Below are 15,318 nucleotides of genomic sequence, written 5' to 3'. Positions count from 1 at the left end.
TTCCCCCACTCCCCCACTCACTGTTATCTCTGCCCTGTGCCAGGTCCCTGGACACAGTCTCCTCTTCAGTTACTATAACATAACTATCTGCTAGAACTTGCACTCAGATAGAACACAGAACTCCACTGAACTCCTCCTTCACTTAGCAGAACTAGACTAGACTAACTTTTAGACACAGTGCTGTGCCTTATGTACACTCTGGAAACTGACACACCTCTGACATCACTAACCATGGAGTCAGAGTATGTGACCACTCCCATCCATACACAGGGCACCCCACCAGGGTGTGAGGGCAAACCTCCATAATTACTGCTGGCATGCCCACAACTTACCAGGCCTTACTGTCAGCAGGAGAGATGACTGTAGCCATTTTACATGACCGCTACATATATATAAAATTACTTAATTGCATAACATTCCACGGTCCACTAAACCAACAATGATTTCTCACTACAAAACCATGATAAACCTTTTTATTCAAAATGATTTTCACTTTTGTTTCTTACATACCAACGGTGCTTCTGTATCTACCTAAATTTATCTTTAAAATATTTATATACAGTTCCATATTTGCATGGGTAAAGCAAACAATATAGAATTACAAGCCAAAATACAAAAATTTGGTAGTACAGTGAGTCAGATTAAGGTCCTACCTCATCTTTAGATCATGTACAGTTACTACTGAGCAAAACCAGTAGACAATCAAAAAGTTATCGAAATAGGAGTATATTACTTTGAGGTTTTATTAACGCGAAAAGGCAAATTAGACTCAAAAAGAAAGAAATCTAAGAAGACATGCGGCTTGACATAATAAATGCCACCACCGTTTACAGTGTTGACAGACTTAGGATACTGATCCAAGACAAACGCAGTTTGAATTTCTGTGGTAGAATCGACAAGGGGCAGGACTGTAATTTGATACTTTTTAGTGAGGTGCAATGGATTTATCAACTTGATCTTTAATACTTGCCTTTGACCCCTCCAGTGGCAGGAGAGACTGCAATGTGTTTCACATTCTCAAGCAGCAAATAATTAAATTAGTTTCTTTAAAAACCTATCTATATTCTGTCACATTTCTCCAACCAGAGCTTAAAACAACAGAATTGGAACACATCTAAATTCTATTTGCCCTCACAAAGAAAAATATTAGAAAAAAAATGTATCAAAAAGGAATAAAGTGCATAACATACATATACAATAACAATAATGTAAGACACTGTTTTATGGCCATGCCTGTCCAAATATTTTTCTTTGTTCAGTCAGTCATTCCGGTATTCTGATAATGTCATGAAATGATAAAGCATTTCCATTTTCAAACCCACCAAGGTACTAAAAAAATATTTTAAGTAAACAAGTAACATACCACTTGTATCCATTGGCCTGATACACCTTTTTCCTGTGGAATCCAGAACCATGGGTCGTGTGCAGAAACAGTTGTAAGATCCATCTGTGTTTATACACTGGCCGTCAATACAACTGCTTGGGTCCTGACATTCATCATTATCTGAAAATTAATAGAAAATGCATGGAGATCAACACCACAGAGGTTTTACCATGGTTGTGTGTGGTCTCAAATTACCTTGTACGGAGACATTTTCCAAGTTGTTCATTTCCACTAGTTAATATCCATGAGTACACTGTAAATCAGGTAAAGCAGCTGTGCGCAGCAGCTGCACTTGAAGACTTACAATAAATAATCAGATGAAACCATGAAAGACGATATGCTTATGGAGGGTAGAATAAGCCAAAATGTTCCTTTGTTGTGGCTTTAGACATTACTTCTTACCCCAGTGGTACTGTGCTAAGTCTACATATTTTCTGCTTATACAGCCGAATTCTGTGTCAGTGCTACATGGGGATTTGCAGTGGTACAAACATGAAGGAGAAAGTGATTTTAAGAGAAAGTGTGGCATTATGTTTCATAAATTAGCTGGATAATCACCCTTCAAGTGAAAGTATTCCATACAAGACCTGTGAATAAACCTAGCTAGTGGAAATGACAACATTATTAGCAAAATGGGTGTATTGCATTTCAAAGTCTATCACGCAGTAAAGCATCCAAGTTGGGTTAAAGGAACATTTAATATTCAGGATTTCCCACTTGAAATTGAACAAGGTACAGCATAAAAATGTACAGGCACCCATCAAAGTGAATACAGTTGATCAATAAATGATATTTTTTGACACTACCATACAAACATTGCCCATGATTTGATCATTCATCAGTGGAACAAGATATGCCTCATTTAAAAAAAAACCACCTTGTTTTGCTGGCTGCTAACTTTCCAAGTGTTAAATAAAGATAGTATGCCATTGATTTCATTTACTCTATCTATTTAAACACAACTCCTTTTCAAATGTGACCACTTTAATAGTTTTGTAAAATTATTTTAATCCAAGATTATCAACTCCAATAATATGTGAATGAATCTACTGGCATCAAAAAATAGATTGTAAGCTCATATGGGCAGGAATTGTGTCTGTAAAAATCCTATGTGCTACTTACTGCGCACTAGTGTATATTGTAAATGTGAAGTGATTTGAGTCCCATTGAGAGAAACATGCTATATGAAATAAAGTTATTATTATTTATTATTACTGGGAGGCGGCTTGATTACTTGCCATCATTTAGCAATACTATAGGTTGATACACTGAAGTACATTTTGATGCAAGTTGTTAAAGTGAAGTAAACATGTGATTACTTATGCCCCTTCACCTAATAAATACTAAGTTATCTACACTGTAATATGCAACCTAAGTGTTATATTTATATGGTCTGAAAATAACGTTTCTAAATGTGGGCTGTTTCTGTGAACAGGCAAAGAGGGTAACTGCTCCAGGCCTTACATATATTTAAGAGTACTCTTAAAATGTTAAATACATCAAAAGTGTTAACTAGAAGTCCTGTCTTGCATCAAATAATATATATTGTGCTCTACAAAAAAATCGAACTTACCAAAACACTGAAGTTTCACAGGATCATAATATGTGCCTTGCTTGCAGTAGCACTCATAACTAGACTGAGTGTTCAAGCAGAAGCCGTTTTTACATATTTCTTTTCCAAACAGCATACACTCATCAGCATCTGCAGAAGTGACACATAAACATTAATTTCAAAAAGCCTTGGTCTTGTCTTGTATAAGTTGTCAACAGTCCATGTACAGAAACAATAACAAAAGTCATTAAGATGGTGCATAGTCCTCTGCACAATAAGCCTTTATGATTTCTAATGCTGACTCTCCAGTAGCTGGCAGAAGCATATGCACCGGGGAATAGAGAATGGAGTAGTGGGGCAGAGAAAGGTGTAAGGGGAGATGAAGTGACATGAGTTGGGAAAAAGAGAAAAAATGTTCATGGAGAGAAATCGAAATAAGGTACAGGGATGGAGAAAGAGAGAATGGGGCACCGGGATGTTTTGGAAATGAGAAAGGTGTGCAGAAATGATGAAAGAGAAAAGGGGGTGCAGGGATAATGAAAGAGAGAAAGAGTAAAATGGTACAGGGAAAGAGTGAAGGAAGTGGGCAGTGACATTTTCAGAAAGTTGGAGGTGAAAGAGATGGTCTTACTGTCCCTTGGGATAAATCCTTGCCATAAAGAATTCATAATTAAGACATTTTATGAGCATAGATGCATCAAATATAATGTAAGGAATTATAAGGATTCTCCCCTCCCAAGCACTGCTCTGTGTGGTACAAAAGAAATGGGGCAAGCGGTACAGTCTGACTATTCCTATAAAGAACATTTCTAATATTGTTAGCTTAACCCGAGACAATGCCAACCAGTCATTAAGAAAAATAGTCTGCTATCAAGATAGCTTTAGCTAATATAGCTTCTAACCTTTGAAGGTCAAACCGTTTCCTTCGTATATGGGCTCCTCTGATGGGATATATCCTTTCCCTTCAGGGCACATTGTTGTAAACTCGTCTGTGCAAAAATACAACATACAAGCAGTTTAGAAATTTAACATTTGTAATATTTGCTATTCACCTTTGAAAAAACAAACTTTATCCAGTTTAAGGAGCATTCATTAGTGAGTAAACATGGGAAACATTTTCAAGAATGAGAAGCTTAAGAGTTTACAACCAATACATTAGTCTGGTTGCAGGGATTCCGCGAGCACACGGGACCAGAACCATACCCATAGCAGGATCTGCGCCGACTACGTGACCAACCATTGTTCTACATCCGTATTTAGCAACCCTACTTTAATATAGAGCAGGCATTATTTAACAGCATACATTTATATCATCCTATTATCCATGCTGGGATGTGTGCGCTGAATATATTTTTTATTTAGCAAACCAGTTTTAAGTTGCCAATATAGCTGGCAATGGTTTTGCAGGTTGAGCTCCCATTCATATAAATAGCACCCTTTTATGGATCTGAGCCTACACTTTCATACTGTACTGTATGTTATGGCACCAAGAGTTTATCCTTACCAGATCCCACTACAGGGCATGGGAAGATCTCACAGTTGTCTCCCCATCCAGCTCCCAATGTACAGCAGCATTCTTGCTTGGTAACATTGGCAGTCAGAACATTGTCACAGAAGTTGGCATCATTAAGATTGTAGTAGCATTCTTTCTTGTCTTCATCATAGTGTTCACCTAAAATAAAGACACATTCAGTTTTAAAATAGCAGTACGTCTACATACAGAACATAACAGAAACGGTAAAGAATCATTCTCCAAACCGTAAATACAGAAGCACGAGTCCTAAGACTTTGTGCTGAATCTGATAAGCTCAACAATTTCAGTACCAAAATATCTACGGGCACAAACCGCAGATATTTGTCACCGGGGTTTATGTGATCACTGACACAATGGTCATGTGATCTGGATCCCTCCCCACAGTATCCTGAATAAAGAGGGTATCCTCATCTCTATTCATGTTAGGTGCCGCAGCAGCAGAAAATGAGGAGGATGGTACAAGGATGTGGGTGTACCGGTTCTTGTTCAGCAAAGAACACCAACAATAAAGGTGCCACCATGTGTAAAATGAAAGTAAACCAATGGCAGTGACACACTAAAGGGTTTAAATCTGGGCGATTAACAAGACTGAAAAGACAAAAAACAAATATATTTTTGAAAGAGTGTGTGACGTCACTGTGTTTAGCAAGACCTCCCTACAAGCAAATTGCCCTCCCCATTTTCTTGTTGGGTCCTCTGACAGGAAGGCATAGACAAAGGGTGGAGGAAACACTTGAATAACACGTATTGCCCTTTTAAATCTTCACAGTCCGGACAAAGGTTTTAGATCTTACCACATTGTTTTGATAATTATAGTCGGTGTAGTTTTTCTTCTGAAGGTGAAGGCAGTTGAAGAGTGGCTGGGATCCCACTTCTGCCACGTAGTTTATACAGTACTTGGAGCTGGATATCTTCAGTTGCTACTGTATGCTATTCTAATAAAGTCCTACACAAGACATTTTAGCAGAAGTAGCTGTTTATTTGCAGGTTGCAAACACAACGTTTTGGGAATCTCGAAACGTTGTGCATTTACAACTTGCAAATAAACAGTTTATTATGCTTAAATGTCTTATGGAAGATTTTATTAGAATAGTGCAGCAACCAGAGTTATACAGCTCCAAGTCCTTTTAAATCTTTGTTGAAACATATTTTGCAGTCTTAAAGCAGCATCCTAACCTGACGCGCATTTCGCAAAATGATGCTACTTCAGGGGTCAGGGACTATGGGTGTGAACTACCACTACCAGCCTTTCGCAGACTCATGACATGAATTGAACTGCCACTCTTGCTACAGTAAATGGGAAATTGACTTAATATACGTCTTTTAATGTTTATAATGATGTTATTTTAAGTTGATACTACACTGCATGTGCAGATTGTAATAATGTATTAATCTTGTAATATTATGTAACTGTGAATTATAGCTCATTATCATTGTTGTATCTTCAATATTGATTTACTTTTTCGGTTTCACCCTTCAAATGTATTATAAATAATATCCATTTATATCCAACTAATACAGTTTCATAAATTTATATCTCCTCAAGGTTGCATCAAAGGCCTCGGGCATGGTCGGCGCCCATGCTGAGGCGCGCTGCTTCTCGGAAGTGAGCCCCTGCAGCCGCAATGAGAGCGGCTTTAGCAGGGGCTCGCGCACGCTTGCGGAAGCGTGTGTCTTAACAAATGTTATGTTTCTGAGCTCGCCGGAGCGCAGGGCCGGTCACGTGAGCGGTTCGCCCAATGAACCAGCTCTGTGATGTCACAGGCCCCCCCGACACTCCCCCGGACGGCGCGTGGTCTAAGGCCAGGAAAAGCACCCGCTTTCCCTCAGCCTCCGCGCGCCTCCACACGGCTGAAGTCTGTATGGACTCAGCCTAAAGGTTATTAATAATTATCAATAAAGGGGGACAAAGTTCTCTTTTCATTTCCTTGGTTATTGATGTCCTACATATTATAAATGAATATAAAATAGCTCTTACATTGAAAATCTTTAGTATACAGTGCAATATCCTAAATCTTTGTAAATACATTTAGATAAAAGGAGAAAACATAAATCCCTCATTTAGTCCTTAAGGGTTGAGAATTTATTCCAGTTTCCATTTCTGGTACATAGTGAGATGTGGTCAATACCTACAAAAGAACTGGCATTTACATTATGTATCTCAATAATGTGTTCCAATATTGGTGTCAATTTTATTTCTTATTGAGTCTATATATTTACAGGATTTGTATTTTAGAAAAAGCAAAGAGTCAGTGCAAACTTTTTTTGTTACATTTGCTACACAAAGCTTAAAGTACTTTGTTTTCTATTATTGACCTATTCAGACATTCTTAGCATTGAATTCTCCAAGTAAGGCTTGTTCTATAGTAGGTGCGGGCGCTATGCGAACGCGCGTGCAAGTGATGCACACTTTTTGTGTGTACAGTCCATTCTGCTGGGAGCGACAGGTTTGCTGTGTGTGTGTATATGTGTGTGTGTATCTGTGTATATAACACATATAAACAGTATTTGACACCCTGAATTGTTATACCTATTTGTACTTTAAACCATCAGATTTTATAATGAAATAGTGACAATGTTAAAAAACTGAACAACTCAATAAAGTTGCAGTAATTTCTCCACTACAGCAAAACCGCTTTGCACTCTTCACCTATTAAATATTATTGGGACTTAAATTAAGCCATACTAAAAAATGTCAAGGAAAATTTGGATGATTTTTGTTTTAAATCAGTGTTGTTTAAAAACAATTCTGTAATATTTGTTTTCTGTATTCAAATGATGCAACATATGAACACGCTTTTATTTATTTTTTAAATTGCCATCTATAAAAGAATCAATTTTCAAAATATGTTAAAAACAAGTCAGTTACATGAAAAGTGTGACAAACACAGCAGGAGCCAGTTGAGGTAAAAGAGAGCTGCTGAGAGAGCCAACTTAAATAATATCCACCAGAAGCTCACCTGGCACTTAAAATTTGTGAAAACAAACACAAAGTACTGAAGCAGCTTCGTTGTTAAGGTGGATTTGGAGTTTAGTCAATGCTTTACTGCATATGCTTCTGCTTATACTTTATTTATGAGTGAATAAAGAGTAAAATGCCACTATCTTTAATGTAAGTCTTTTACGTTATCTTCTTGCATCAAAATGTGTCTGTACAACAGAATACATTGCATCGCGTATTCCATTTAGAACTCCAGCAACTCAGCTTTGTGCTTTTTTGGAAACAAAAGTTGACAAACATTTTTTGTTGTTGTTGCTTAAAACAGAAATACTCCCATGTTCAAAAAGAGAGGCATTTAGAGCCAAACCATGTTAATTCTGGTCTCCAGGAGCAATCTGGTTGCTGAGATACTTTCTTTTTTTGTGTGTGCTAATATGAAGGAAAAATAGAAAGCGGTTACATAGTCAAAATGAAATTGCAGCTTTCCAATGGCTCACTACAGTTAGGTTTTCTCGGCGACCCTATTGTTATCAATTTCAGGCACTGGTGAATACCAAGAGCGAAAAATAGTGCGATTCTGCTTAAGGGGGCCTGGTCATTCTAAATACACACAGGGCTGCTGACAGGGGGAGAGTGGGAGGGGAGAGAGAGAGAGAGTGTCCTGGGCCCGGCGGCTCTGAGTGGGCCATTCGCCCTATACAAGAAGTCAGGACCAACTCAGTAATCTGCCGTCCTGCTGGGTCCACCTTCAGCTGCCACCACCCACCTGGGCCCTCCTCCACTGGGCCCTGTAGCCGCCATGCCGCGTAACGGCACAGGTATTGAGGGCCTGCACACCACAACCATTCAGCATAAACTTTCTCATGTAGAAATTGGCACAAAAAAGTAAAACTGGTGCAACAAGCTAGTTACAGTGTACATGTGCTGCCACATGTAGCACAAAATGGTACTGTACAGTGCATCAAAACAAGTTTTTCCATGTGTTAATAGTTAGACCTCCATAAATTATATGGTTTAAATGTTTAAGTCTTCACTGTACAAGGAATTTGTTGAATTCTAACTGCACTACAATCTCAATAATAAAGCATATTGTACCCACAGTATTGGTAATATTATGATGCCTATGTACCTAAGTGGCAAAAACTGCACCGATATGAGGCACGTGCATAACTAGGGAGTCGAGGATCTCAACTAATAATGTATGTTTTGTCCTGTAAGTTAATGGTGTTAGGCATTGTTATACCGTACACACAGTTCATTTTAAACTGTTATGTGCTGTGAGGAAAACAACATTTTTGCACCTCTTATTGAGATTCAGGGATTTCAGTGACATAGAAAGACTTAGGGCCAGATCAACTGTGTTAAATGACTTAACATGAAGTTAACCTAACGTCACATTAAGCCTAACTACATATATTTAAACTCTAATAATGTAATGTTAAGTCATGTTTTCTTCCAAGAAAGAGCATTGTGTTAACAATAACTGCTGTTAGTGATAATGAGATGCGCATATCCACTAAAGTCTGTTAAAGATAACGCAGGGAATTAACATTATGCTAGTTAAGACATATCCAAACTTATCGCAACTAATGAGGGATTTTACAGGGTATGGATGGGTGTGTAATGCCAAGGTTATGCGAGTTGGTTAGCACTGCATTATTTCCCTCTCCATTCCTCTCTTTTTTTTAACTTTAGTTAAATACCTATTTCAGGGTTTGAATGGGAGTAAGTCAAATACACACTTGACGACATGTTACTGGAACGCTAATGCAACGTTACACACTAACAATGTGACTTTAACCATATGCTAATGAGATATACAATATAATTTGCATGTGTTTAGCTTTGCTGGATATGTATTAACCTCTGGGAAAATAATGTGCGTTATGAGCATTGATTTAACAGGGGTTTGTGGATCTAGCCCTTAGTATTCTTCTGTTGGCACAATTTTGTGAAGATACATAGTAAATGAAGTTGAAAAAGACCTTCAACCTATGCTAAATTTAGACGACAGATACTTATCCTATGTTTGTAATTACAGTATTGTGATCCAGACAGAGGAAGGCAAACAAAAAACCCCAGTGAAACATCATCCTGTGATCAGATTTCTCCCTGGATCAACATCCTTCCATGTTTACTTATGTGGCGTATCCCTGTATACCTTTCCTTTCTAAAAAGATGTCCAACCTTTTATTAAAGATATCTATTGTATCTGCCATCACAGTCGTCTCCATGGGTAATGAATTTCGCATTTTAATTGCCCTTCCTGTGAAGAACCCTTTCCTTTGTTGCTGGTGAAATCCTCATTTCTCCAACCTTAAGTGATGTCTCGTTTCTCCTGGGCAGCTACCATTTCTTTTTTTGTAGAGTATATTGCAGGCCTAACTATAATATCTCTGAATTTTGATTACATACAGAGCCATACCTCCAACATCTTATTGGCAAGAAAAAGTTGTTCTTGAATAAACCTCAATGATAAGATTTTGAGAAATTAATAGCCCAATTAATCTCTCAAATAATGTAACGAAGACATTATAAGTCTAAGACATTATTATTCTAACTTACATGGTTGATTAAGAGGAGAGCACTGTTTTAGCCAGCAAAAAAAGGATGGCAGTATAGAAATACTAATTTTGCAATATGATGTTTATGAAAGCAAAATATTAAAATCATTCTGGTCAGTTTTTCTTCAAATATTTTTATAGAGACTTACAAATTGTAATGTCTCTTCTACACTTTCACTTTATACATTTTACCTAGAAATGCAGATGTACAGTACAAATTAACATTGTTTTCCAGCCCAGACAATACAGTGCAACGTATCCCAGAATAATTCAGAACATCTCAGAGTTGCCATAAGATTCAGTGGCAATAGTGGTGCTGTATATTGTAATGCATCACAACCCACTTAACACAGAGGACACTGAGGCTCACTATGTGTAAGGTCACTCAGACAATACAGTACCAAAGCCAAGTAGCTAGGATAAATGAGTGTGCATCATGAAATGTAGCATTACAGTTATTTCCTTTAGATTCGTGAATGTCAATGTAGGCTTTCTATTTCAGTTAAAAGTAAGAAGACCAAAACATTTGACTTTCAATCAAGTTCCGACTTGGAGGTTGTCAAGAAACATTCATACCAGTACTAGGGGTCTGTGCTTTAGGTACTTTTCAAAAAGATGAAAAAAACAATAATAGTGCAGGAAGTATTTCCAACAAAGATTTCGGTAGCCTCTATTTATGTTCCCAGTAAGTACCAGGTCCAGAATGTATATGATATTGTGGCCTTCAACATGGCTAAAGTAATAGTAGGCGGTTATTAGGGATGCTTGGTTTGGTTAAAACATATTAATGTGGTAGATGAGTAAAAAAAAACTTATTTTGGAACCAGGCCACGTTTTAGTGATTGTTCCCCTCTATTGTCATGAACAAAGAGAAAGTCCTCTTCTCTATTGAGAATTATGCCTCGTCTCTCTCAGAGCTGTGATTAGCGGGTGAACTGGTACAGAAAGCTATGGCATTTTGAGAATGGAACAAGTGTCAGGTGTATGCCAGCTTTTGTGCTAATCTTAGAATGGCTTAAGGCAGGTGTTCTCAACTCCAGCCTCAAGACCCCCAAACAGGTCAGGTTTTCAGGATATCCCTACTTCAGCACAGGTGGCTCAATCAGTAACTCAGTCATTGACTGAGCCATCTGTGCTGAAGCAGGGATATCCTTAAAACCTGACCTGTTGGGGTGTCTGGAGGACTGGAGTTGAGAAGAGCACTCAGGATGTTAATGTTATACCCATGTTGATATTAAGACAGATACGATGAACAAAAAAAAACCACGAACCATTTAAAATAAGAAAATAACAAATAATTTCCGGACACTATTAAATGGTACTCTAGTAAAAGACATATCTCTCAGAATTGATAATCTGACTATGTTGAAAAATGGCATATATTTAATTAACTGAGAAGATATTCAATCTCCCCATAAATGTACGTACTTTATAATGTCATACATTGCTTACATTCCTTATGAGGGACTAGTGAATCAAAACAGTATCAACTGACTTGAAGGCACAAATTATAGCATTATATTTGTAGTTCAAGACAAGGTTACTGTACTTTACTAGAGACACCAAGTATTTTGTATCCCGTCTAGCAATGAAGAGAACAAATACACATTACACACATAGGGTCATTGTTACTAAGGTTTTATACGCTGTAATGCACCTTTCGTCCCATTCACTAAGTAGTAAGGTGCCGTAATGGTTAGTACCATTTAATTAATATGGTCCATAGTTTCTAGTTTGTACTAGATATATGCTTAGTTAGGTGGTATTCATTTTACTTGTTTTTAGGAAGCCATCTCTGATACCTTATAGATCTGGGGGAAAAACATCTGCTTTCGATAGAATGAGAATCAATTTGAGGCAAATCCTTTGTGACATGCTACATTTTATGGAATGGCCATGAATGAAATATGGTAAAATCTGTCTGTTGAACTATAAGTATGGCCAAGATAACTTATATGAATTTAATAAAACTCTAAAGCAAGCCAAGTTTAGACCACAGAAATGTAAGTATAATAGCATATACATCTGTGTGACAATCTACGTGTGTGAATTGTAGCCCATATTACAGAGATCTATGTGGTGTGAATTTTTACATACATTTCAAAATAGGACAGAAATACATAACACCACTGAGGCGTTATCCGGTATCTAAGCCAAAACCTTGACTGTGGAATCAGGCCCATGGAAAATTTGCTGACTCTGTTTTCCAAAATCTACACAAGAAAAGTCTAATACACATTTTTTACAAACTTTATATTTTAGAGAAATAATCAAAATTAGAGCAGTGGTCCTCTCTGAAAATAGAATTTAGAATGTATGCTCTTATAATAATAATAATAATAATAAAAAAAACAGTATAACTCATTACAACCATGCGTTCACAAGCAATTATACAATCCTTTCACAATTAATACCACAATTAACGGTTGCCTTAATTAATAAGAAAAATAACCCAGTTTGTGACACCACTCTAGATCATTTTGATTGCAGAATTAGAACTCAATCTCTGGTATTTTTTAACAAAAAAAATCAATATATTGGACAGGATATGCAAATATGGGCAACCATGTACGGATATCCTGAGCAAGGAGTTAAAATATCAGGAAATCAAACACCCTTTAGAAGGAAACTCATTCTACCCACTTTAATATCTAGACTGCAAAATGTGAAACAAGAATCAAAATGAATGATCTTTTACTTATACAGTATACTGTATGTACCTCGTCATTTCTATAAAAGCTAATAGGTCAACATGCCAAGGTGAAATTGTTATTTCTCTCATTATACACCTTACCAGGAGGGATTTTCACCATCTCACTATGCTTAGATAACATGTTTAAGTTGTCTACGAAAATGCCCAGTAGAAGAAAGGTAAATAAACAAAAAAAAACAGTGTCACGATTTCCAATTGCAATCTTTAGTATCTCGAATAAACAAATCAATGACAATAACCCCAGACTTTCCAATTAAGTCCACAGTCCGGAGCACCCAAGATGAAGCCAGTGAGTGGACAATCTTGAGATAAATAGACAGCAAATAGTGCATGCCTACCGACAACCCCTGCTGAACTGCCTGGTTCCATTGACAACCCTCTGACTGGTAGACTACAATTGATTACTTTTGAGGTTTTTGTTATACACAGATTGTATTCACAAGTCCACATTTTTGCTTTTCCACCCCTCCATTCATACATGTATTCCAGAGGGGTGCAGTAATGCCCCAAAGGCATTGTATTCATTTCTAATTGTAATGAAAACCTTATGTGCTCAATACTTAGCAGAACTGTTTGCCTTCTAAGATTTTATAATGTGAAACATTTTTGTTTATTTTGTCATTTTATTATACTTTAACACTAAGAGATGCCAACATGTTTCTGTGGATCTCATTTACTGCGTGAAAATATTGCTTAAGCATAAAAGTGCTTTTATCCAACAGTATTAAAAGGTATATTTGAACTTGAAGCGTATGACCGTTGGAATAAAACAATAACCATAATTTAGGATGCTTCATATCTCAATAACAAGTATTACATAAATGTTACTGTACGATCTTTACCCATTGATTAGAAATTGTAGCTTTGATTCACTTTGCCTGTATTGCTTGCCTTTTACACAGTCGTCCATTTCTATTACTAATTAACATTAAGAACTGATATTAAATAATACCACAATTCACTGAATCAATGTGCCAGTTGATTGTAGTTTAGGCATATAAAATGTAGCCACATTACACTTACTCATTGCAGCCGTAACATTTTGTGTTATATTGAGAGTTACAGTATTTTTTAACAGACCTGTGACTTAATGTCTTTTTAAAACACACAGTGGGCAAGCAAAACACATTACAGAAAAATATCAACATACTGTAGGTTGAAGGTTGAGTGTAGAAGAAACAACAAACACTTGATTGTTATGTCTTGCAAGGAAAAATGCAACATCCTAATGGAGACCAGACAGTACTACAACCTGGCAATGATCTGAGGTGATGGGCTTTGCCAAAACGAACATGCTACTTTCATTAAGTGTCCACATTTTATCTATCGAAAACAGCATTTGTCTGAAATGGCACGTGCTTTCAGTTTCTAGGTTCAAAAGGCAACTGGGCTCTTTTCTCTAAGGGAACATATAAACATGTGGAATTTTTTTCTAAACTGTAATTAATGTTATGTTAATACCATTATAATAAAAGTCTACAAGTCGTAAAGTAAGTCTCTCCTAATTCCCTTGTACATTATTAAAAACTATTGCTGTAATGTTACAAATAATGAGGCAAGCAGACGATCTCTTTTTCTCTAAACCAATTTCTAAAATAATGAGACTCCAAAAAAATGCAACCGCATTTCTCCCGTCGCACCCTCTGGCTGCTGCTAGAGTAACAAAAACAGATTGTGTGAGGAATTACATTGGCTGTAGCACCTCATTTACACAAATTATTTCCTAAAATAATTTATAGGTGCAATCCTTTTCTATTATTTATTTAAAAAATTTAGCCTTTTTTCAAAGCGGCCAGGAATAGAAGACCATGGGGTCTTCTGTGAGTTGGTGGTAGAATGCATATCTTTTCCTGTTTTACTGTGGCTGTGAGTACTTTCTATTTATACCTGTAAATATTTTAAAAGTGTATGTTTTGAAAAGTAATCTTTGTCATCATTAGAAGCCACACTGGGACTCAGGGTGGTCTCTTAAACAATACATTTTGAAACAAAAAAACGTCCTCAGTACTGTAGATTGCACTTTAAACCAAAATACTACACCCCTTATCTGAACAAACTGAGATCTGACTCCAAAATACTGTTCATCGTCCGAAGGTTCAACAAAGAATCCAGCCACTCCTCCTTCTCTTACCGTGCACCTCACAACTGGAACAATCTACCAGAGACTGTCAAAGCCGCTATCAGTCTAAGTTCTTTCAAGACCTCAGCTGTCTGACATTTTAATCTGGTCTGTAACTGTTACAAACGCCCATAACATATATTATCTTTATATTTTAAGACATTTCATGAACTTTTAAAGTATAACCTCTGTTCATTTAATGTAACGAGGTATTGTTATCATAACTGTGTCTTGTACATACTTAAACATGAGAGATGACTCTCAATGGATTATTTCCTGGTAAATAATTGTATAAATAAATAAAGTAGCAACCTCCCCAGAAGTCTATTTAAAGTTTAATTTATATATATATATATATATATATATATACAGTGTTCGACAAACCTATACATTTGCTCGCCCCGGGCGAGTGGATTTAACCCCCGGGCGAGTAAATATTGGCCCAAGCAGCACACGTTTGGTACTAGGTGGCGAGTAGATTTTTTTGTGTGGCGAGTAGATTTTTTGGTGA

The 15,318-nt window shown here is 36.9% G+C and overlaps 1 protein-coding gene across 6 annotated transcripts in view; it reads right to left on the bottom strand.

Moving 5' to 3' along the window:
* The window catches only part of LTBP1 (latent transforming growth factor beta binding protein 1), a 415,460-nt gene that overhangs the window by 32,622 nt on the left and 367,520 nt on the right, over nt 1–15,318 (bottom strand). For all 6 annotated transcript variants that reach the window (XM_075596619.1, XM_075596618.1, XM_075596617.1 and 3 more), the window contains 4 exons: nt 4,441–4,608; nt 3,839–3,925; nt 2,958–3,086; nt 1,364–1,504 (listed from right to left, as the gene is read on the bottom strand). In XM_075596619.1, the coding sequence (XP_075452734.1) occupies nt 1,364–1,504; nt 2,958–3,086; nt 3,839–3,925; nt 4,441–4,608 (525 nt within the window). The remainder of the gene's footprint in view (nt 1–1,363; nt 1,505–2,957; nt 3,087–3,838; nt 3,926–4,440; nt 4,609–15,318) is intronic.

Source organism: Ascaphus truei, chromosome 4, assembly GCF_040206685.1.
Source record: "Ascaphus truei isolate aAscTru1 chromosome 4, aAscTru1.hap1, whole genome shotgun sequence".
Lineage (NCBI taxonomy): Eukaryota > Metazoa > Chordata > Amphibia > Anura > Ascaphidae > Ascaphus > Ascaphus truei.
This window is presented reverse-complemented; position numbering and strand designations above follow the sequence as displayed.